The following is a 25,259-nucleotide window of genomic DNA, read 5'->3' as shown; positions in this document are numbered from 1 at the left end:
ACTGTGACTCAGACAACTTTGTGATAAAATCAGTCTTGAGAGAGAAACTGTCACTAACAAATGGCAACAGAATAGGAAAGATGATGAAATAGAATACTGAAAAATTGAAAATACCTGATGAAGTAAAAAAAAAAAAAAAAAAAACCCCAAGTAACACTAAGCAGAAAGTTGAGCTATGAAGAGACCACAGTCGGAGTATACGAAAGGTGGAGCATGATTGAAAAGGCCATTAAAGAACCTGCTGAAGAAATAATGGGCATTAGAAGGAACAGAAGAACCCAGGAATAGTTTGACGAAGATTGTTTGTCAGCAATAGAGGAAAAGAACAGGGCAAGAAAAAAGAGAAACCAAAAATAATGTGCAACAATATAGAGAATTAAGGAGAAGAGCTAACAGACTTGAAAGGGAACGAAAAGAGAATGGTCTAAGAAGAAATTTCAAGAACTGGGAGAGTTAAAGGAACAGAGTGAAATAAGAAAGCTATTATCATGCAGTAGGCAAAATAAAGAATAGTTTCCAGCCAAAAATAATGGCATGTTTCAGTAAAGATGGGAAAATGATAAGGGAGGAAGGACAGACAGTGGGAAGATGGGCAGAGTATTTCAAAGATACACCAAGCATCAGCTTAGAAGATGAAGAGACAGCTACACAGGAGGAAAGAGTGGAGCTGGAAGTAGGCAAAGATGCCAGTGAGGCAAGAAAGCCAACACTACAAGAGGTCTCCCAGGCTGTGCACAAGTCAAAAAACAATCGAGCCCCTGAGGAAGACAACATAATCCCTGAAGTAATAAAAACTGGTGGTGAGGCTGTAATAAGGGAACTGCACACCTTAATATCAGATATATGGGAAACAGAAACTATGCCACATAATTGGAAAACTGGAATAAAAATCCCCATTTATAATAAAGGGGAGAAAACAGCATGTGAAAGCTATAGGGGTATATAGGGGTATAACACTCCAAAGGATGATGGTTCAATCCTGCATCCGGCCATCCTGATTTAGATCTTCCGCGATTTCCCTAAATCGCTCCAGGTAAATGCCGGGATGGTTCCTTTGAAAGGGCACGGCCGACTTACTTTCCCATCCTTCCCTAATCGTATGAGACCGATAACCTCGCTGTTTGGTCTCTTCCCCCAAACAACCAACCAATCAGCACTCCAAGGCCCAACTTATAAGATCTTCACAAGTATATTAAACGAAAGGATACAGAAGTGCGCAGAAGACATCCTACGGTAATATCAGTGTGGCTTTCTACCAGGCAGAGGAATAACTGATCAAATATTTATGATGAGGCAAATCATGGAAAAGGTCTATGAATATGATATAAATCTACATTTCCTATTCATCAACTTCAAACAAGCCATTGACAGCATAAATGGGCAAGGACTGTACAGAGTACTGGAAGAAGTTGGTATATGTGCTAAACTAAAAAGACTAATCAGAATGACAATGACAGAGAGAAGAGCAAAAGTAAAGGTCCTTAGCAGAATAAGTTAAGCGTTGACTTTAATAGACACATGAAGCAGGGTGATAGTCTCTCCACTGTCGTATTCAATATAGCCCTGCATAGTATAGTAAATAAAATCAACAAAAGAGGCACCATATTTATGAAAACTAGCCAGATATGTGCATACGCTGATGACAATGCTATAGTAGGAAGAAATATCAATACACTCCAAGAAATGTACCAGGAAATGGAAACAGAAGCCTTAAAAATTTTCCTCATAGTTGATAAAAACAAAACAAAATGTATGGTAATGTCACAATCTGAGGCCAGAAGAACCCCTAAAGACCTAAACATCAATGGGGAATGCTTCAAAGGAGTGTCCTCTTTTAACTACTTGGGAGACCTAATAACAAATGATAAGTGTCGGGTAGGCTGTAAGGGAAAGAATACAAGCAGGAAACAGAACTTACTTTGCAACTATACAACTTTTCAGAAAGAGACTTGTTACAAGAAAAACAAAACTGCTTATATATAACTCCCTAGTCTGCACAGTTATAACATACAGGTCAGATGTAAGGACATTGGCAGAATGTGATAAAAATGCGGAATCTTCAAGCGGAAAATACTGTGCAAGATCTATGGTCAAACAAGGGAGGAAGAAGGCTCGAGAATAAGCTACAACACCGAATTACAAGTGTTAATACATGGTAGGGGCACAGTAAAATATGTGAAATCACAGTGAATATGATGGCTAGGACTCTTGGAGAGAATGGCAGAGGATAGAATTTCAAAGAAAATGATGAAAAGTGTGATCCATTGAGATAGGCGAAAAGGGAGACCTAGAAAAAATGCATTGATGGCATAATAGTGGATCTCACCAGTATGTAAGTCTGGGGGTGGAAAAGAGCAGAAAATAACCGAGAAATGTGGAGGAAGATCGTTGCAGAAGCCAAGGCTCACCAAGGGCTGTAGTGCTACTGAAGAAGAAGGAGGAGGAGGAGGAGGAGGAGGAGGAGGAGGAGGCCATAGGTGTGCTGCATTCTGATGGGATGGACAGCTGTGGAGACAAAACAGTCGTTAACAGGTAACCTCTGAGAAAACTGCTGCACCTCAGTTGTATAAAGTTTACCTGGGCAAGCGGAGCTCTGTGTAGTTGGGCTGTGTAGATCCCTAGCTTTTTGTAAGAACACCATGGAGCCTTAAAATTACAAAATCTCGACATTATCGGTGAGCCATGCCATTTCAGATTACCAAAACCCACACAACTAGGAGGCCCCGATAGAACGGTCCTCCTCAAATTTCTGTAGGAAGTCAAACTTTGATAATTGTAATAGGGCACAAGTGTTAAAATGCAATTGTGGTGATAAAGAAAGAAGAGGATTCTTTCAAGAAGTTAACCTCCCTTCTACATCAACAGAAATTTGATGATTATTGCCGGAATTGGAAATTATGTCAAATTATTTTCCAGCAGACTGCTTTTTGTTGAAACTGCTACATTTCACCAAGTGATCACCCGTATGTGTGCTTAAGAGTTTTGGAAAAAATTTGGTGATTATGCTATGGCAATAGAGAAATACAATACTCTCTCAATTTAAACAGCTTAGACCATTCAAGGTGGTGTCTGCTGGACCTTGTGGGCTTAAGTACCTGAATAATGGTACTGGTTTTTCTAAAATGGATATCCAGCATTGGACCTATCACTGGTTCCCACTATTTATCTTTCAAACTAGGTGACAGGTATGCTATCAGATTATAACTTTGTCAGTCTTATCAACTAATCGAGTATAGGATTGCATTGTGCAGCTTTCATTTTTGATGTACCGCCTCTTTAGCAGTTAAATTCTTACTCTAAATCGATGATGAATGTTGGGTCTTCCAGATAACCCTAGTGTTGTTCATCGTACGACCAGAGATATATGATCACCTGAAGATGTGGTCGTTACGCCACAAAATCAATCATTTGTCCAATAAAAGTGATTTTTATACATCTCAAGTGGTTTTGTATTTTCAAAGATCCAGTGAAGATGTCATAAATATGGAGACTGCTGAACTGCAAAAAGGATGGAAGTGGAAAGAATAGCAGAAGTTAGAATCATGGTGAGATTTAGGAAAGGTTTAGGTACAGGAGAAGCAATAGTCTCTCTACAAGTTTTAGTACAAAACTGCTATGATCAGGATAAAAATGTAGGCCTTTGTTTTATTGACTATGGAAAAGCATTCGATAGAGTACAGCATCATAAACTCTTGGAAATTCTCAAAAGAATTGATATAGATGAGAAAGATATCCGCTGTATAGAGAATTTAAATTGGAATCAGACAGTGCAGGTTAAATTTGATGATGTCACAGATTTGGCCAATATATGTAGAGGAGTCTGACAAGGATGCATACTGTCACCCCTGTTATTTAACTTATGCTCGGAGAGTATTTTTCAGGAGGCACTTGATGATGTCGAAACAAACATAAAGGTTAACGGAGTGTATATCAACAACATTCACTATGCTGATGACACGGTATTGATAGCTGATAATTTAGATGACCTTCAACAACTTGTCAACATAGTAGGATATTAAAGCAGTACTCTAGGTCTGAATATTAACATGAAAAAGACTAATTTTATGATTGTCACACTAAAGTCTGACTCATTTAAAGGTGCAAATCTACAATTTCAATGGTCTGTAATACAGTGTCAACAAGTTTAAATACCTCGGAACCTGGCTTTGTGAGGACTGGCGAACAGACTTGGAAATAAAATGTTGCATAGAGAACGCTCGAAACACCTCCATAAAATTTAAGAATATTCTTACAAGTACAGACCTAGACCTAAACCTTAGAGTACGATTTGTAAAATGCTACATCTGGTCTGTGCTTCTGTATGGCTCTGAAGGATGGACACCAAATATGACAACAGCGAAGAAGTTTGGGGCCTTTGAAATGTGGATTTATCGCAGAATGCTTAAAATACTGTGGACTGCAAGAATAACCAACACCAAAGTACTGGAACGAATGAACAAGCAGCAAGAAATGTTGACAGTGCTTAAAAGAAGAAAAACTGCGTACCTAGGACATATAGTATGGAACACCAAATATATGCTTCTGCAGTTAATAATAGAAGGGAAGATTGAAGGAAAAAAAAAAGGACAAGGATGAAGAACAACATCCTGATTGGACAATGAAAGCAATGGACAGGACTACGAAGTGTAGACCAGCTATTACATTTGCGGTTCACAGAAGAAAGATGCAGCATGTGGTCGCCAATGTCGATTAATGGATAAGGAGGAGGATGATGATGATGATGATGATGATGATGATGACTCAATAGGAGCTGTACAAAACTGACACTTTCATCCTAACATTAAAGTCGGCAACCTTCTAGAGTACATAGAGACTAGATTTATTTGACCAAAAGGAAGATTTTATCTGTTCCACATGATGCGATGCTCTAAATACCAAAGATTCACTCACATCACAGTAGGATGTAATGGCAAGGCAAAGTATGGCAAATGGAGTAAAGACACTCATGGAACAGAGTAATCATGTTCAACATAGGATTTATTTGTAAACAGCTGAGGCAATTGTGAGTCTCAAGCTTTCCCGGTGGATATGTTGTAAATATTCTTCACGGGTTTGACACTGGATGACGTGCAAATTCCACAATATTTTCTGGGAACAACTGTCTGACAACTTCAGGTGGTTGAACCTTGCTCTTGGCTAAGTAAAACTGACCTTATCCGCATGTCATTGCTCCTGAGGTAATTACCCTTCATTGAGCAGGAATTGACCAGCATTACTAAAAGAAAAGAAAATTCAAGAAAGTGAAGTGACCAAAAAAGGAATATAAGACTCTGCAACCTTTTTTCCCCTTTCGACTTCCTTTTCCTCCTCTGTCGGCTTACTTTTCCTTCTTTGTCAGCTCACATTTTTTCTCAACTTCATTTGCTGTCGCTCTGAGAAAAGCTATGCCACTTAAAGGCAACAGACATTGTCACAAACACACATACATGTAAGTGTACATGTAATTATGCCCATGTTGGGTTGCTAAGCATATGGCTACTTTCAAACCAACACGAGAAGAGGTCACTGAAAAACTGTAGAGAGTACCTTCAGCCACAAAACTAGAGTTCATGAAGCAGTTCAACCTTATCCGAACAGCAAGTATAACAACAACTAAAATCGAAATCCATGTCTAAAAACAGCCAAAATTTAAAGAACCTGTGCACAGAACCATCAGATAAGAGGTGGTTGGTATTAATGACCGTGTGGAGCTGAAAACACGTACTGGTGAAATGGGAGGTAATCTTGCTTCTTCTCTCACTGTCCAACATGCTTCACCAAAAAAGACAGGGCAAAAGAATAACTCCTTCAGGTTAGTGTATCCTATACTACAATGTATTGTGAACAGCCCCAGAATTGCCTCTTGCAACCATGTACGCTCAGATAGCTGCACACAGTTGGGGTGCTATTCCCAATACCTGAAATGTATTTGTGCCTTTGGAATGTTCTGGGGCAACTGTAAGATGCTGCAGCCATGGCTTACCAATAGCTCCACCTGGGCAGTGCGTAACTCGTGTTTGGAACATATTCATTCCTTCAGTAACACTAACAAGGATAACTGTAGGGTGCAGAGTCACTCCATTGTGCTAGGCCAAAGGTGTGACACATTTCAGTTAAGTGTTTTATGTGTCCTCATTTATTGAAGGATGCACGAATGCACTATTTCAAATATTAAAGCAAAGTACAAGCCACATAAAAGACTTCAAAAACAATTTCTACAGTAATGTGAACTATTTTGCTGGTTTCAAAGTACTTTACGGCCTACAATGGAACCCATAAAACAACTAACAGGTGCCTGGAACCTGTTTCGTGGTTGTAACTAGAAAGTTGTAACCCGCTACTTATGATTAATAGTTTAGACCATCCTTAGTTCACACAGTATTCAGAATAACTGTGTGCTCCCTTTATCTCCCACCTCATGAGCATGTTGATTACGGTGCCTGTGAGAACCTCATTCATGAACTCAGACCCAGCTCTTTCATTTTCTTGGAGATTTAATGGTGTATCATAACCAGTGGGGCTCCTACATACACTTGTCTCGGGAATCAAGTAGCGGAGAGGTTGTTCTTGTTGAATGATGTCTGACCCCGTGGTTCAAGGAAAACAAAACACCTCAGCACTACAAACAGATTTTGAAAGATGTGGAGTGGGATGTGTGAGCGTTGGAAGATAGGTAGTGAAATATTCTCAGTGACAGAATATAGAAGGGGGTCGCCATGGGCGTGGAGGTAGAGATTGACTTCCAGTCTAAGAGCTCGTTAAAAAATAATAGAGTAACAGGGAATGGGAGAGATGGTGGCTGACAGCCGGTCCTGGTGAACAGGGCTAGGGGCAGACAGCAGGCGGCATTCGCCATGGCTGAAATCTGGCATAAAAGGAGCATCTGCTCTGTCTCAAAACTGGAAACCAAGAGAGCGAAGCAACTGCTCCCTACCCTCCAGTGACCACACAGGTGACTTCCCTCTCTATTGCTTAACTGCACAGTGTGGGTATGCTAACACATCAGTAGAGGGCTGAAACTGTACCTTGTAAGCAGCTTTCACCAGGAAGAACTGCTTCTATCCTGAAGTATGGGCTGTGGTTTCATGTTGATATGGCAACAAATCTTGCTTGGTTGAAAAAAGGTACAAGAAAAATTTTGGAATAAAATTTTGCAAAGCTTCTGTTATATTTTGAGACTGCCTGGCCACCCTATACATCCTCATACATTCCATAAGAAATGGTGGCTTACAATTTTTACGAAAGGGTACAGGGCAATTACTCAAGCTGTGAGGTGCACAGCTAGGGTCTTACAGACTATATGGAGGGCTGTGTTACAATTGTTTGGTTTTTTGTCAAAGGGAAAATTGTATATGGTTGTAGAGCCAAAATCTGTAAAATAATTGTCACAACAATTTTCATGCTAAGTGGAATAGTTCAAAAATGGAATAATCTTTACAGTATATGTGGATAGTTACAATGTAGTGATAAGATATTAATCTGGTGGGTGTTCACATTGAAAATAACCACTAATTTTAAATAACTGCAATCTAAATTCACTGATGCTTCTTTACTCTTAAATGGAATTTTCATAATATTTCCATTATTAAAAATGTCCATTAATAAAACTCCAGCTGCTAAATATTATGGTTCAGACTAAGGAAAAAATATGCAACTTCCTATAAAAGGACACAATTATTTACAGTGCGCTAATCATTCTCTGATGTAAGACACACCAGTGTTTAAAGTCACACCATCATAAAAATTAAATCTAAAGAAATAGGTTGAACACAAATATAGCACAAGAGTTTCCTATACACCATTCAATTTCCACTTAAGCTATTCATCGATTTGGAAGATCGCCCACACATTTGATTACTTACCAAAATTCCAGATCCACAGAAACAAAAAATAAACAGTTTGTACATCACAAAATGTTCAGTTAATCCATTCATTAGTTACAGTAAAAACATGAAGTAAAAGAGTATACGAGGAAGCCCATCTGTGGCAAATTGTGAGCACCTCAGTCCTATATAACTTTTGCTGTCCTCTGGAGGGTAACAGCAGAGAATGGGTCTCTTCTCCACATTATCATATTCTCAGTACACATTTTATTTCCCAATAACCCCTTAATGTATTGATTTTTTTTTTTCAAATCATGGTTCAAAAAATAATTCTGTATTAACAAAAAATCCTATAATGAATGGCATTACATATAGACATGTGAAGATAGCTTTTAAAGCTCAGAATAATGAGTTATAAAATTTTGAAGTTCACCAATAATAAAATCCCAAGTATACTTATGCACTGGGCTTTGACTAAAATATCCTGAAACTTGAAGTCATTTTTTAATTTTTTTCTGGAGCTATGAAATCTAACCATGTATTTCACAACAGTTGCATGTGAATATAAATCTTGTAGGAGCAGCTGGAACACAGTGGATGTATTTATCTCGTACCACTGTGTAGCACTTACAGGAGAGAGGCTTAAAGCATACACTATCTAGTGGCAACCATCTTAACTAAAACACAACGGCCAGGCTACGGAACACGTGACTATCAGTCCTGAAATAGATGTAACCAAGGTTTTATTTTTCCGAAGGTCTATTCTAAAGTTGCCTGAGTGTACTCGGGATTCTAAATTTCTCTCAAAATAATGAAAACAAGATAATTCGGGGTTGTATGTTAAGGAGTTGACTTTTCCCCAATTATTCGATGCGTATCATCGTAATACTAACTTATTACATCATCATCTTTGTGTTTCATGACACATTATTAGAACATTTTGCGTTCCAGTTTTGTTTAAAAATGGTTCAAATGGCTCTGAGCACTATGGGACTCAACTGCTGTGGTCATAAGTCCCCTAGAACTTAGAACTAATTATACCTAACTAACCTAAGGACATCACACACATCCATGCCCGAGGCAGGATTCGAACCTGCGACCGTAGCAGCCCCACGGTTCCGGACTGCGCGCCTAGAACCACTAGACCACCGCGGCCGGCCAGTTTTGTTTAACTTTCAATGATTCTCCATTAACGTTTTTATTGTTTTCACTACTGATGGCAGGCCTGTCGCATGCCTGTGAGTCATCAGAAAACTAGTTCACACCTACAGAGAAAAGACTGAATAATGAGATGCACTGGGGGGGGGGGGGGGGGAACCTATGACAGATAGGAGGAAACTTAATCCTTTCGTCTAACACTGGTGGGGCACACAGCTTCCTAGCAATTTTGGCAACACCATTAATAATCAAGTATAATGACTGTATGTGTACCAGAAGCCTAAAGTCACCTAATCCTGCTAGGAATGTAGGAGGCAAAACCAAGATTGGGAAACTTCATAGTTTGTCGTTTTCATTTCAGAACCTAGATGCCAGTACAGCATCTGTACCTTACTTGGAAACAAAAACTCAAGCCCTTGAGGCTCTTACGTCTGTTAACAGCAGGATATCTACAAGACAGAACACTCCTCTCATCAGTGACACGAAATGGGATGACAGTAGGAAAGATGAAAGAAATAGCATGGTTTGTAACACGAAAATGTAACAGAAGGAAATGTGACAGACGGCTCAGACACTATGTGGTTGCTAAGCCACACGATGCCAGCTGCAAGATCCTGGAGATCAGTTGAAAGCCTTACCCTATAATCATCTTAATAAATAACATCAAGAAATATACATCTACAGATTTTTCCTCATATTTCACACCTCAGAAGTCAACTTAAAAGTACCCTTTTCAAAACATTATGTTCTGGATTTTCCATTGTTTGATCTCAGCTTAAAAGAAACGCTTAAAAGCATACATCTGTAAATAATGCTGTTCATTGCAATGTCCTTTCTGCTGTTCCTCACATGACCTGTTGAATGTTCTGCTTACAAAATTATGACTCGGTAATGAATAAACCTCTTTCTAATGACAGTGTAACAGCGTACCCAGCCTGTACACTGGAAAAGCTGCGATTCTTCCTAACCGACCACACAGTCTTGAACAAGAACGAAAATTTTGCGGCCACCCTTTGGTGGATTAGATTCAAATTCTGATACTGATTTTTACAGACAGCAGTGTGGGATAGGTGAGTGCTCGAAGAGAGGCAGTGAAATTAGAGATAATTAAAGAGCACTTGGGGTGTATTCTCAGTGACAGAATACAGAAATGGATTGCCCTGGGATCAGAGGCAGAGTTTGACTGCCAGTCTGTGAGTTGATACCAACCTACGTTCTTTTGATACTAAAAAGATTTACAATCATTTTGGAGTTTTGTACAGTTGTTTGAAATGCAGGTAAATGCCAGTGTTAATAAGCCTCCTATCTGTTATTGCTATAAGTGTGGTTCATGGGTTAAACTATTAGTAAACATCCATTTTAAACCAGTAGTAGTAGCAGTAGTAGTAGTGGTGGTGGTGGTGGTGGTGGTGGTGGTGTCAGCAGCATTATAGTTCATGGAGAGCTGTTGTTGAGTTGTGCCTTCTCACTTCCTTTCGTAAAATATAAAATATTGTCTCGTGTCAAAGTTCTTTCACTCATGAGTATCGTAACATGAAATGTGGTTTGTAAAATGTTGTTTGTCAGAACAGTACATTTCCAAAAGGAAAATCTATGGGATTGCAAAACAGACTTTCAAAAATATTTGTCATCCAGGGGATTGTGACTTAAGTATTCATGGCTGAAATATAAAGCAATTGAATTATTTTAATTGTTTAATTGTCAGCTGCATTTCACATCGCTTTCCAGTTACTTTACTTTTAACTGTTTTCTTTTTTTCCATTTTAGATTTCCAATATTAAAATTTCAGAATTACCACGTTCTGTTGCACGACTGAAGAAATTAAATCTTCTAGAAGTCAATGATACTAATTTATCAGCTGTTCCACCATTCATAAAGACTCTCCCGAATTTAATGGAATTGGTTCTTCCAAACAATAATTTGCGTACTAATGACCTGAATGTCATTATTGAAAGCGCCTCTCTAAAGACCAATCTCAGACTACTGGATCTGCGGCATAATAAGGTACAGTTTTAAGGAAACATCATAAATTTTAAGGAAATGTTGTAAATGTAGTATGATACAGTGTGGGAATTATCATTTACTAATCTTTTGTTGCGTGTATATTCATGATGAATTGAACTGCAGAAGTAAAGGGCCTTTCATATATTACACAATTTTTTTAAATGTAGTAATTAAGTAAAAATACATAATTTTTTTTTTTTTATTTTCCTCAACAAACTCTCCTGTTTAAGTGTGGAAGATTATATCAGATACATGTCCCGTCCACTGTCTTTGCAGGCAGCTACTCGATCTATGAAGTTCGCGATGACCATTTCACAGACATCTCCATTGATGTTGTTGTTGACACGTTCAGTGTCTTCTTTAAGTTGGAGAATTGTTTGTCATTTGTTCTCATAGACCTTGGACTTCAGATAATCCCATAAAAACAAGTCACATAGAGTAGGGTCACAAGACCTATGAGGCCATTGCATGTCACCTCGAAGTGAGATCACAGACTGAGGGAATTCTTCATGGAGTTAGGGTTATTGTCTCACGGGATGTCTGACATGTAACCCCATCCTACTGAAACCTCAAATTTCTTTATCAACCACAGTACTGTTGAAGTTGTAGGAGCATTATTACATCAGAGTATCCCATGATGTTTGCAGTGTGCATAGCACTCGCCAGTTTTGTAATGTGTTTTCACAGCGATAACACACACCTCCTTTGTGCACTGCTACATGGCAACTGAGATTCTGAAAGACACAAACAATAATTAATCAAGTAATCAGAATGACAGTCGATATTAAAAGTAATAAATACAGTACTGTAAACTGAAAAACAATATTTTAGCACTCATTTTAAAAATTGGGTAATATATGAAAAGCCTTGTACTTATACTGAAAGAGATGAAATTATAATTTTAGATATTTGTGTAATGTTAGAAATACTGTCTGATAATTCTATTCATTATAGAGCAATTCTTTTCTAATAGAATTCTTCATTTGCAGTTTCATTCTAAATTGATAATGTTTATATGATTACTGACTTACAGAAGTTGATGGAATTCAGTGAGATGCACCTTTGGATGCTTGTGATTAGTTTCAACTGATTTGGAATGTTAGTTGATGAATCTTATGTATTGTGATGATTAAGGCATCTGATAATGTGGTACATCAACTTCATTTTAATAATAGTTACACATTATTGGTGTTTCAAGTTTTACAATATACTTGCTGCCAATTCTGAAGTTTTCAAACTAATATAACAAACTATTATACAAGTTCCTAAAATTTTATATCGCAAAGTATTCATCATGACAATTGCCTTATTGAATTTCGTAACAGTTTCATCCCTCTTAGTGTTGTTAGAATATCATGAAAATTCTGCTCGAAATTTTAATTTTGTTGCAGAATACGTTGCGTGGATCCAAAATTTGGAATCTTTCAATTCTGCTTTCACTCAAGGGAAAGCTGAAAAGAACTGATTGTATCGTACAGATGGGGATAGCACAGATTTTTGTTTATATTTTTATAAATTTTTGGCCACTGAATGACACGTGAGCTGAGAAATAGTCTGGTAAATAAGCCAGTAAAAGGTACTTCGTTCTGACTGCGGCAAACACTGAAGCTTTGTCTCTGCTGTTATGTGATGACTAGGGAACGGATTTTTATGTAAATAATTTTATTTATTTATACATTTATTTATTTATTTGTTTGTTTTCCTTGATAAAAACTGCTATTATGTGATGACTAGGGAACGGGTTTTTATGTAAATAATTTTATTTATTTATACATTTATTTATTTATTTTCCTGGATAAAAACTGAAACTGAGACAGAAATTTCCGAAGCAGTGCACTTGTAGACCTGATTCTATATCACATAAGGTACATATTTTTGTAATATTTTATGTAAATAAATGTTTTAAATAATTTTGCTACAGCACATAATTTGTTACTTTTCTTTGTTATAAGTTTTAAATTTAACAGAAAATCTCTTTTATTGTTGTTTTACGAGAACACAGCTTGAATGAACTTAACTCGTAAATGTATAACATAGTGAGTGATTCCACTACACGTGCTGCCTCGTTATCTGAAAGAGGAATCCCTTATTTATGATGTGGATGGCTGACACAATATACACAACAGTCTTCAGTCATTGCCCTTGTCCTGTTTATGGCAAAGTGTTTACACGCTATGGTATCTTAAGTAATTGGTGATATAGTGCTGAAAATAAAGTGTTCACTCTTGTTTGCAGCAGTATGTTGCTGAATTTAGTGGCATCTTTACAAGTGATGGAAGAATTCTGTTCTGTCAAAAATATGAGAAATCAATAAATGATCTAAAGTCTTGCAGCCTTTAGCGGGTAGTAAACGTAGAATGGCTGCTTCATGTACAGCTTGTAGATAATTTCTTTTAGGTGAAGCAGCTTCCTCTTAATACCCTGGTTTCAGGAAGTTCTGAATGTTATGCAGATTTGTGCAATACTTACCTTTTGTGTGATATTCCTTTATATAAACTGAGAAGTCCTACACTCAGAAATTTTCTTACAAAATACACAAATTTTGAAACACTAGAAGAATCAACATTAAGAAAATTGTATATGATTGCCTGCCTGTTACGAAGAAATGCTGAGAAAGATCAGAGCAGAATGGGGGGGGGGGGGGGGGGGGAATTGGGTAAACCTTGATGAATTACCAGACTGTAGCTGCAGAAAAGTAGGAAATGTTGTAGGTTGGTTAGAAAATAGTGAAATAGTTTTCCGGCGTTGTTCTATTAGCACGCAAAGAAAGATAAGCATCAAATCGTGTAAGAATGACTTGCTTATTCAATGAATCTCTGGAGTTGTTATAGGCAAATGGGGTGAAATATGATAGTATTTTACTCTTACTTATGGCTGCTGCTCCATACATGAAAAAGGCAATTGATGACCTATCTGTAAGCTTCCCACACAATATACAAAACTTGTATAATACATGGTTTACACAGAGTATGTGGGTAGATACATACATTGTATCCCAAAGTGGACATATTGATCTCAGACGCCAAAAAGATGTTTGAGAAAGAGCCAACAATAATTTATTTGTTCAGAGCCAAAAATCCAGATCTTGCACAGCCACCTAGACCCATACTTACTCATTGCAGGGCACTGTTGGAAGCTGCAGCGTGTTAGAGAAACAGTTTTGAAAATTTTAAATGGGTGATTAATGAACTGAATAACAATGATACTTCTTCATTGAAATTATTCAGAACTTATTTAATGAGAGTACACTAAAAATAAATTGTATTACATTTCTGCAAACTTGAGATTTTTGTTTCACTTTATTAAAAAATTAGAAACATCAACAAGCTTCTTAACTGGGACAGTTAATGAAATGCGTAACACTGAGAAAAAATTAATTCACTCAAAGGTCCAAAGGTGGAAGTTATTAAACAGAAATTAAAAAATATTTTTGAAAAAAATTGTGATTTCATACTAAGTGTAAAATTGCCAAGGTTTTGGAAGGGGAAGTACATGATGGTAAATTGAAAATGTGTCTGCCAGTGGCATTACTTTGATGAAACATGCAAGACTATCATCATGTGATGTTGAAAGTTTCTTCTGGTATCATGCATTGATTCAAGACATCGATTTGTGATGGAAAACATGGAGAAAGTTTTCATGGTTCACTGCAACAGCGAGTTGTTTCATTCCACTACTGCGTCAGCATAATTGGTGAGTGTTTTTGTTAACAAAAGTACTTGCAGTTTTGTGATATTGAAACAAAATATTTTTGTACTTTTATGCATATTTTTTATTTTTCCTACATAAAAAACAATATATTTTAAATTTTTAGCACATAAAAATCTGTTCCCTAGTGATGTTCAAATTTCAGATGTAGTTTTAAGTTTTATTTGGGGGAGTGTTTTATATACACTTATTTAAAATTTGTCACTGATCTTGTCTCATTTTTTACCAGTCTCTCATTTGAACACTCAACCGGTATACTGCAGTAAGTGGTGGGAGGACTGTAGGACTGATCCAAAAGTTGACGATTCGTTGTGAGAATGAACGTGGGTGACCTCCAGCTGCTTCTGGCTTGTTCACTCACACCCTCCCTCCCACTCCATCCCATTCTGTTTCACTACATTTCACCTTTTATTTTACCTTGAATATTATTTAACATTTGTAAACTTCTGTGACTTGTGCATTAAGCCTGTATTCTATAGTGGCAAGGGGATTGCCGGTTGGGTGCAGAAGTTGACCTCTCATCGCAGACTAGACCCAAGGATCTCTGGCTGCTTCAGATTGACACACCTCTCCTACCTCATTGCAGTTTCTTATCTTTCGAAATTTGGTTTCCTTCCCTCTGCTTTTTATCTGATCTCCTGCCTCAGATGACTCCTCAAAGATCGAATTGGCAGTCCATCCATTTCTTCTCCAGGAAACCTTTAGGCAATAACTAAAGGAAGAAAGGGACTGATTACCTTGATATTCGGTCTCTTTCAACCTCCCAAGAAATTCATGTATTCATTTATATTTTCCATGGTTTCCCTAAAGTGCTTAAGGCGAATGCCAGGTTGATTGTTGTGAAAAGGACATGTCAGAGTGCCTTTCTTGTTCTTCCTCAATCTGAGCTTGTTCTTTTTCTGTTATTGACCTTGCCATTGATGGACATCTAACCATATCCTTCCTTTTTTCCTACAAATCTTGTACAAATGCAGTCCGTACAAAATGTTCCTCACCTAACTGCTGTGTTTTACCCTTTCATGACCATATTATTTCCAGAAGTTTTGGACTTTTTATGAGCTCTTCATTGGTCAAAGAAACCACTTGTAGAATCACAATTAGAATCTTGAAACTCAGAGATTAGCCTATAGGTACAAAAAAATTAGTGGGAACTGTTGTTCCTACTGAACTCTTTAGTAACTCAACCCGGGAATTAAAAATGTAGTTTATTTTTAGTTAATTGCTGCTGTCCTTTGAGTTCACTAAGGTGATGTACTGTGAAACATCGTGCTATACAATGTTCGTAGCACCCTTGGGCATATGAGACCCAACTTTCTACGGACGAACTTAATCTGTAACTCCAAACACACCCCTTTCCAGTGTCTGGAGATGCACAGGTCTTCCTCTTTGTTTAAGACATGAGAAGCCAGGGATGAGCTGGCTTGTCTGCTTCTGTCTTTTGAAGCTTCTGTATAATGCAGGTATTGAACACATGGCAAATTGACTATCAGGAGAGACAGCCTGTGCCACCATTTCAGTGAATGATGGCCTGCATTATACTTTTCTTGCGTTGTTATAGCTGATAAAATCTGTGAATGCATGCTGAAAATTAATGCCTCCAAAGTTTTTATTCTGCTCTGATTATTGGTTGAGATTTTACATATCATGCATATTATTTGATCAACTTTCATGCTTCACTGACACAAGACGCAACCATCTGCATTTAGAGGGCTCCAAATTGTAGTGTGTTACGTGGCGGTGTGTAACGTAACTATCTTAGTGTGTGAGAAACAGTGTGCTGTAATCAAGTTTCTAACGATCCAAGTATGGAGCACCCTATCCTTCTGCGTGGCAATGCCAGACCACACATGAGCACTGCAACCTCGGCAACAGTCCAACACCTCAGGTTCACTGTAATTGATCATCCTCCGTACAGTCCTGACTTGACCCTAACCGATTTTCATCCATTTAGAGAACACCTTCCAAGACTTCACTTTGATAGTGATGAAGTGATGCAAGCAGAGGTCAGGTTGTGTCTATCAACAAATTCAAACTTTTTACAGTGAGGATATCAACAAATTGGTCTCTTGGGATAAATGTATTCGTCATCAGGATGCTTATTTTGATAAATAAGTATCTAGACATGGGGAATAAAGGTGTAGAATGATAATAAAGTTTGTTTTATTTAAAAAGCTGGAAGAGGTTTCACATAAAAAATTCCAGCACACCCTCGTATCAACCCCTCCCATTATTTTATTGTATTCTGTCACAGCAGTAGGGCAGAATACTTCACTTCTGTTACCATCTTTATTCATTGTCAGAATGGTTGTGTTTTTGAGATTGTGATAATTTGATAGTGTATAAACACAGGTTTACCATCCTGCTACTTGACTGCTGCAACGCATCACCTGACAGCTAATTCAAATTATCCTGTGCTAAGTTTTGATTCCACACCCCCACAGAATGTCTGGCATATCCTTCCAGTTTGAATTGTTCCGATGCCATAAAATCAGTGAGACTTGCATTATCTGATATGTTGTAAAATATTTGTCAAAGGCCACCACCCTTTTTCTTCCAACCATTTCATTTATTAGTGTAAGCACAGCGTATTCACCCTACAAAAATTCAGACCTATCTTTGTCTTTTTATCCAGTGTAGATGTCAAAGTTTATAATTAACCCAGTCTTTGCATCATCTAAGCACCACACTTGACTGGTTTTATTAGCATATAGTGTTTTAGTGCAGAGTATCCTTTGAAGGCCAATATCTGTTCATCAGCTGCCAAAACTGGTGGTGGATTGTGCACTTCACACAGATTCTTTGTTATGGAGTGATGACAGATTGGATTTCGTACAGCTTGTTATATCTCAGTTGTCCCTCTTTGACACATATGTTGTTGTCAATGCAATGCAGATTCTCAACCATTTTATTGTACTGATGCTTTGACACCAATGATGAGATGCCTACGATTGCTGCTCCAATAATTTCCAAGTTGTGGAAGCTGATGTATACCCATAAAAATAAGCATTTGCATTAAAGCTTTCAGCTCAGGAATGGTTGTGTCCTGGCAGTTGGAAGTTACTTTACTTGTTTACTTCCCTGACTTCCCTACATTATCTTTTATGTTATGCATACGAGTTTGTATGATTGCAAATGTATAGCAACAGATCTTCTGTAAATAAAGACTGGAAATATATTACTTCATTATCAGACTTTGAGAAATCAGCCTGATTTTCTGGGTCTTTTTTTCTAATTTCACTGGAAGATTTTCAAAATATGAAACATCACTTCACTGGGACAGAATGTTAAAGCAGCTCTTGATAGGGTTGAGTTAGATACACTAGTGTGACAAGGAGACATGGTTCCAATTTCACAAGCTTTTATTGTCAAATCAAAACCGGCATAATCATTTGGTACAATAATGTTATCACTAATTTCGTTTGAAACCTGTGAAGTATTCGATGAATCGATGTCTCCATCAGGAAAAGGAGTTGCCATCGAAATCTGAATCTACATCTTCTGGTAAGGAGTTCAAAATTCTCAGAATGCCTTCTGGCGTAATTCCAGGCATTCTGAACGATGATAAATGTACTACAAACACAATGCTGATTTCACAGCCATGCAGTTTGCACACCACACACAGTACAGCGAGATAAATAGTTTGACTAAATTAAAATATTTGTATGATTTCCAGTGATAAAAGTTTTCAAACGAAGACATATACTGTCTCCATTATAAATATAGAAGTAGAAAGAATATAATACAAATCACTTCACACACAAAAGAAAAGTGCAGAATATGAAGAAAGCTGTTGCAGTCAAATTAATGGCTCTGATTCACTCAGACACCACCTTTGATTGACAAAGGATGTAGATATATAATAGCTTCTGGACACCACTTAGCGCACTATAACAAGAGATGGCAGCACAAGCTAAAAGTGGGAAGACTGATTACCGCTGATCTTGTTGTGAAAACAAGTAAGTGGAAACTATAGGTTCCACTGGTCATGAAAGGGAAAAGGCACATTTCACGTACCTGAGAACAACTTGGGTAATATGGAATTCAATTTCAGTTTCAATTTCTCAATATCCTGATGAACTCCAATGAAAGCTATAGTATTGTTGTAAACATTGACTAGTATGTAACAGGTTGAATCAGTGCCTTGTTTATCAGGGGTCATTAGTACAGATTTTATTGAAACGGAGTTAAAATGCATCCCAAAATCTATGAATCACAGGCATTATTGCTCTGTTCTGCAATTTTGTTAACAATTTGCAATTGTCCATTCTGTTATTCAGGGGTTGGACAAAAGTAAGGAAACACCAAGAAAACCGTACAATACCATTCCTAATACGATGTGAGAAACCTGTGGCATTTAAAAGAGTCACCTTCCAGTTGTCTCGGATTGTATAAATACAGGTCCTGTATGATTTTCAAGGGAATCTTATACTATTATTCCAGCAAAATAGTGGCAAGTTCAGTTAACGGTGGGTGAATGTGGATAGCAGTCACGGACCCTTCTCTCCAAATTAGAGCACAAAGGCTCATTAATATTGAGATCTGGTGACAGTGGTGGCACAGGGAGATGTGACAATTTGTTCTTATGCTCACAAAACCAGTCCTGAATGATGTAGCAGGGGCTCTGTTGTCTTGGAACACAGCACCACCACTGAGCAACAAACATTGTACCATGAGATGGATCTGATCAGCCAGACTAATCACATAATCTTTGTAAGTAATGCAACCTTGCAGAGCATCATGGGACCCATGGAATATCACAGTATGGCTGCCCAAGTCCTTTGCATTTACATAGATATTCCGCAAGCCACCGTACGATGCATGGTGGAGGGTACCCTGTACCACTACTTGTCATTACCTTTCCTGTTGCACTCGCAAATAGTGAGGGAAAAACAACTGTCTAATGCGCTCTCCTTTACAGGTGAACCAATCTTTCATAAAATTATCCCAATAAACCAAAGTCGACCATTCGCCTTTCGTACCGTGCTCGTTCCACCTCATATCACTTTGCAACGTTACGCCCAAATATTTAAATGACTTGAATGTGCCAAGCAGGACACTAGTAATACTGTATCCGAGCATTACAGGTTTGATCTTCCTACTCATCCACTTTAACTGGCATTTTTCCACATTTAGGGCTAGTTGCCATTCATCACACCAAATGGAAATTTTGTCTAAGTTGTCTTGTATCTTACTACAGTCATTCAACTTTGACACCTTACTGTACACTATGGCATCAACAGCAAATAACTGCAAATTGCTGCCCACCCTGTCAGCCAAATCATTTGTGTATATTGATAACAGCAGCAGTTCTATCACACTTCCCTGTGGCGCTTGTGATGATACCTTTGTCTCTGATGAACACTAGCCGTCGGAAGGCAACATACTGGATTCTATTACTTAAGAAGTCTTTGAGCCACTCACATATTCCATATGCTCGTACCTTCATCAACAGCCAAATGCTTTTTGGAAATCTAGAAATATTGAATCTGCCTGTTGCCCATCACCCATAGTTCTCAGTATATCATGTGAGAAAAGGACAAGCTGAGTTTTGCATGAGCGATGCGTTCTAACTCTGTGTTAATTCATGCACAAAAGCTCTCAATAACGTTCATTATATTCAACTGAGAATTTGTTCAAGGATTCTGCAGCAAACAGAAATTAGGGATATTTGTCTGTAATTTTGCAGGTATGTTCTTTCACCTTTCTTATATACTGGAGTCACCTACACTTTTTTTCCAGTCGTGAGAGATTCACAATAAATGCAAGATAGGTAAGGGGCCTATGCTGTAGAATACTGTTTGTAAAATCGAACTTTGATTCCATGCGGATCTGGTGCTTTCAAATCTTTCAGTTGTTTCTCTATACCAGGTATGTTTCTTACTATATCGTCCATACGAGAGAGGCTGTCCGATTGTCAAATGATGGTATGTTTGTATGGCTCTCTTGTGTGAACGATTTCTTGAAGCTGAAATTTAAAATTCAGCTTTTGTTTTGCTATCTTCAACTGCCGCACCAGACTGGTCAACAAGGGATTGAATGGAAGCCTTGACCGAACCTCCACAATGTTTCACTCTCAGGACACAAACTTGGCCAGAAGTTGGGAACAGTGCGAAACAAGACCAAATGACTTTCTTCCGTTGCTGCATAGTCCAGGTTTTATCATTTCAGCACCACATTTTCTTGTTATTGGGGTTTGCATCATTGGAGAGTGGTTTTTGAATTCCAACTAGTCCTTAGTGTTGTTTTAGTGCTGATGTGGTTCGCGAGTGTGACATTCAGTTCTGCAGTGACTTTTGCACTTGTCATCATCTTAATTTTCATCACAATCCTCTTCAGTGACAGTCTGTCATGATCACTCAGCACATACTTTGGTCCACATTGTGGCCTAGTGGATGATTTTTTTCTGCTTTCCTTGTAGGTGATGTAAGTCTTTAGTATACAGCCTCTTGAAACACAAAACACTCTGACTCCTTTGATTATGGAAGCATCCACCATAAGAGCACCAACAAGTTGCCCACTTTTGAATTCACATAGTTGTGATATAATGCACTCACAGCTACGCAAAACACTGTTTTGACCACCACTGACACTCAGAACGTATTGAGGACTTTGCACAGGTGCCATTTGTGGTCAAATACAACAGTGAAACCTGCAGACTTGCCTAGCATCTGTATTTATGTTGAAGTGTGCATTTCTTGCAGTATCCTTGAAGTTTGCTAACTTTCGTGTTAATATTAAAACTGTGATAACTAATTATTTTTAATATAAGTAGGTGTATCAGTCAGTTACTAGGTCACATTCATTACTACAAAATGTAGCCACTGTGTTATGCAGTCAAACTGCCACCGTCTCTCTGTCACTATTAGTCAGTTGCATCACTATTAGTCAGTTACACCTAGAACTGCGGTGGCCGAGCGGATCTAGGCGCTTCAGTCTGGAACCACACAGCTACTGCGGTCGCACGTTCGAATCCTGCCTTGGGCATGGATGCGTGTGATGTCCTTAGATTAGTTAGGTTTAAGTAGTTCTAAGTCTAGGGGACTGATGATCTCAGATGTTAAGTCCCATAGTGCTTAGAGCCATTTCAACCATTTTTTAACTGTTCATCTGCTTTGTATGCTTTTGATTACTTCTTATGATGAAGCTGATTATCAGACCATGAACATTGGTGATACATAAACATGAAGAAATTAAAAATTAATTACTGCAGTGTGGTGTACAGTGTTTGAGACATGTGTGTGTAAGATACTTTCACAACAAAATGATCTTCAACATAGTGACAATGCTGCTAATGAGGGCAGATTACCAGCTGAGCAAAGTTACGAGGCCCACCCAATAAAAAGAGGTTTTGACAAAACACATTGTACAAATTATGATAAATGCATTAATGGTGGTACGATAAAGGCATTAATGGAGGAAATTCATGAAAAATTCATTTATAGTAGTTAAGAAAGAGAAAGGGTCTTATAAACAGAAGTTAGAGAAGCAATTGCTGGGTCTCTGAAAGAAATCAAACTACTTCAAAACTGCACTCTAATGGTTGGAACAGTTATCACAACACGTGTCTAAGCCGTTAGGGTAAAAAAAAGAAATTAGGTGACACTCCTATAGTAAATGAAATGCATATTATCCTTATTTTCAGCAAAGGAGTAGTCAACCACCATATGATGGTAACTGATGCCAAAGAATGGGAGGAAGAATGGTCAAATGTTGGCATCACAGTGGTGAAAAACATCATGAAGATACATGAATAAAGATACACAAATAGACCACTACAAAAAAAAGCTGTTGTATTTATTTTAACACTTTACTTTCATACTACATGAGTATATCAAAGCTGGGTTTATCTACCTCAACGTGATATCTTACATACCAAACCCTATATGATGTGACTCTGAAGTCATGTAGTTGATGTGGCTCAGAGGCATGAAGCAAATTAATTCGTTACATAATCACAATGTGGTCATCCTGAGTGGAGCAGGGACAGTCATGTTAATGCAGAAGATAGAAAAATTAGGGAACTGACAGTTGTTGTTGTTGTGGTCTTCAGTCCTGAGACTGGTTTGATGCAGCTCTCCATGCTACTCTATCCTGTGCAAGCTTCTTCATCTCCCAGTACTTACTACATCCTTCTGAATCTGCTTAGTGTATTCATCTCTTGGTTTCCCTGTATGATTTTTACCCTCCACGCTGCCCTCCAATGCTAAATTTGTGATCCCTTGATGCCTCAAAACATGTCCTACCAACCGGTCCCTTCTTTTTGTCAAGTTGTGCCACAAACTCCTCTTCTCCCCAATTCTATTAAATACCTCCTCATTAGTTATGTGATCTACCCATCTAATCTTCAGCATTCTTCTGTAGCATCACATTTCGAAAGCTTCTATTCTCTTCTTGTCCAAACTATTTATCGTCCATGTTTCACTTCCATTCATGGCTACACTCCATACAAATACTTTCATAAACGACTTCCTGACACTTAACTATACTCGATGTTAACAAATTTCTCTTCTTCAGAAACGCTTTCCTTGCCATTGACAGTCTACATTTTATATTCTCTCTACTTCGACCATCATCAGTTATTTTACTCCCTAAATAGCAAAACTCCTTCACTACTTTAAGTGTCTCATTTCCTAATCTAATTCCCTCAGCATCACCCTCCATTATCCTCGTTTTGCTTTTGTTGATGTTCATATTATATCCTCCTTTCAAGACACTGTCCATTCCATTCAACTGCTCTTCCAAGTCCTTTGCTGTCTCTGACAGAATTACAATGTCATTGGCGAACCTCAAAGTTTTTATTTCTTCTCCATGGACTTTAATACCTACTCTGAATTTTTCTTTTGTTTCCTTTACTGCTTGCTCAATATACAGATTGAATAACATCGGGGAGAGGCTACAACTCTGTCTCACTCCCTTCCCAACCACTGCTTCCCTTTCATGTCCCTCGACTCTTATAACTGCCATCTGGTTTCTGTACAAATTGTAAACAGCCTTTCGCTCCCTGTATTTTACCCCTGCCACCTTCAGAATTTGAAAGAAAGTATTCCAGTTAACATTGTCAAAAGCTTTCTCCAAGTCTACAAATGCTAGAAACGTAGGTTTGCCTTTTCTTAATCTTTCTTCTAAGATAAGTCATAAGGTTAGTATTGCCTCACTGTTCCAACATTTCTACGGAATCCAAACTGATCTTCCCCGAGGTCCGCTTCTACCAGTTTTTCCATTCATCTGTAAAGAATTTGCGTTAGTATTTTGCAGCTGTGACTTATTAAACTGATAGTTCGGTAATTTTCACATCTATCAACACCTGCTTTCTTTGGGATTGGAATTATTATATTCTTCTTGAAGTCTGAGGGTATTTTGCCTGTATCATACATCTTGCTCACCAGATGGTAGAGTTTTGTCATGACTGGCTCTCCCAAGGCTTTCAGTAGTTCTAAAGGAATGTTGTCTACTTCCGGGGCCTTGTTTCGACTCAGGTCTTTCAGTGCTCTGTCAAACTCTTCACACAGTATCTTATCTCCCATTTCGTCTTCATCTACATCCTCTTCCATTTCCATAATATTGTCCTCAAGTACATCGCCCTTGAATAAACCCTCTATATACTCCTTCCACCTTTCTGCCTTGCCTTCTTTGCTTAGAGCTGGGTTTCCGTCTGAGCTCTTGATATTCATACAAGTGGTTCTCTTTTCTCCGAAGGTCTCTTTAATTTTCCTGTAGGCAGTATCTATCTTACCCCTCGTCAGATAAGCCTCTACATCCTTACACTTGTCCTCTAGCCATCTCTGCTTAGCCATTTTGCACTTCCTGTCGATCTCATTTTTGAGACGTTTGTATTCCTTTTTGCCTTCTTCATTTACTGCATTTTTATATTTTCTCCTTTCATCAATTAAATTCAATATTTCTTCTGTTACCCAAGGATTTCTATTAGCCCTCGTCTTTTTACCTACTTGATCGTCTGCTGCCTTTACTACTTCATCCCTCAGAGCTACCCATTCTTCCTCTACTGTATTTCTTTCCCCCATTCCTGTCAATTGTTCCCTTATGCTCTCCCTGAAACTCTGTACAACCTCTGGTTTAGTCAGTTTATCCAGGTCCCATCTCCTTAAATTAGCACTTTTTTGTAGTTTCTTCAGTTTGACAGTGATGAGGAGAATTCCATCTGGTGAGTCTAAGAAAGCCTTCAAGGTGATGCAACCTCCAGCATTTGCTACATCCTTCAAATCAGTTCTTGGAACACCAGTCACCAAGAGAAATGCATCAATGCAAACACAAACATCAGATGGGCACAAATACATGTATTTGCAGCTGCACATGTGAGGGGTAACTATCTGTGAACCCTCGAATGCTTTCATGTTAGTGTTTTTTCCAAACAAAATTATTCACAATCGAGAAGCTAAAAAGTCCACATCCTTTTATCCATGCAAACACTACAACCTCCAAATAAAAAAAAAAAACTTTAGGTACAAACTACACAATGGCCAAGAAAATTCTATTAAAACCATCAGATTGCTGAGAACTGTCACTTTCTGATGGTGAAAGCAATCTTGTGGACATAAAGGCCCGCAT

At 38.1% G+C, this 25,259-nt stretch overlaps 1 protein-coding gene across 4 annotated transcripts in view; it reads left to right on the top strand.

Annotated features, from left to right (window-relative positions):
* The window catches only part of LOC124721884 (leucine-rich repeat protein 1-like), a 119,814-nt gene that overhangs the window by 51,866 nt on the left and 42,689 nt on the right, over positions 1–25,259 (top strand). For all 4 annotated transcript variants that reach the window (XM_047247036.1, XM_047247034.1, XM_047247035.1 and 1 more), the window contains one exon: positions 10,749–10,985. In XM_047247036.1, the coding sequence (XP_047102992.1) occupies positions 10,749–10,985 (237 nt within the window). The remainder of the gene's footprint in view (positions 1–10,748; positions 10,986–25,259) is intronic.

Source organism: Schistocerca piceifrons, chromosome X (assembly GCF_021461385.2).
Source record: "Schistocerca piceifrons isolate TAMUIC-IGC-003096 chromosome X, iqSchPice1.1, whole genome shotgun sequence".
Lineage (NCBI taxonomy): Eukaryota > Metazoa > Arthropoda > Insecta > Orthoptera > Acrididae > Schistocerca > Schistocerca piceifrons.
Note: the sequence above shows the minus strand (reverse complement) of the source record. Positions and strands in the feature narration are given on the sequence as shown.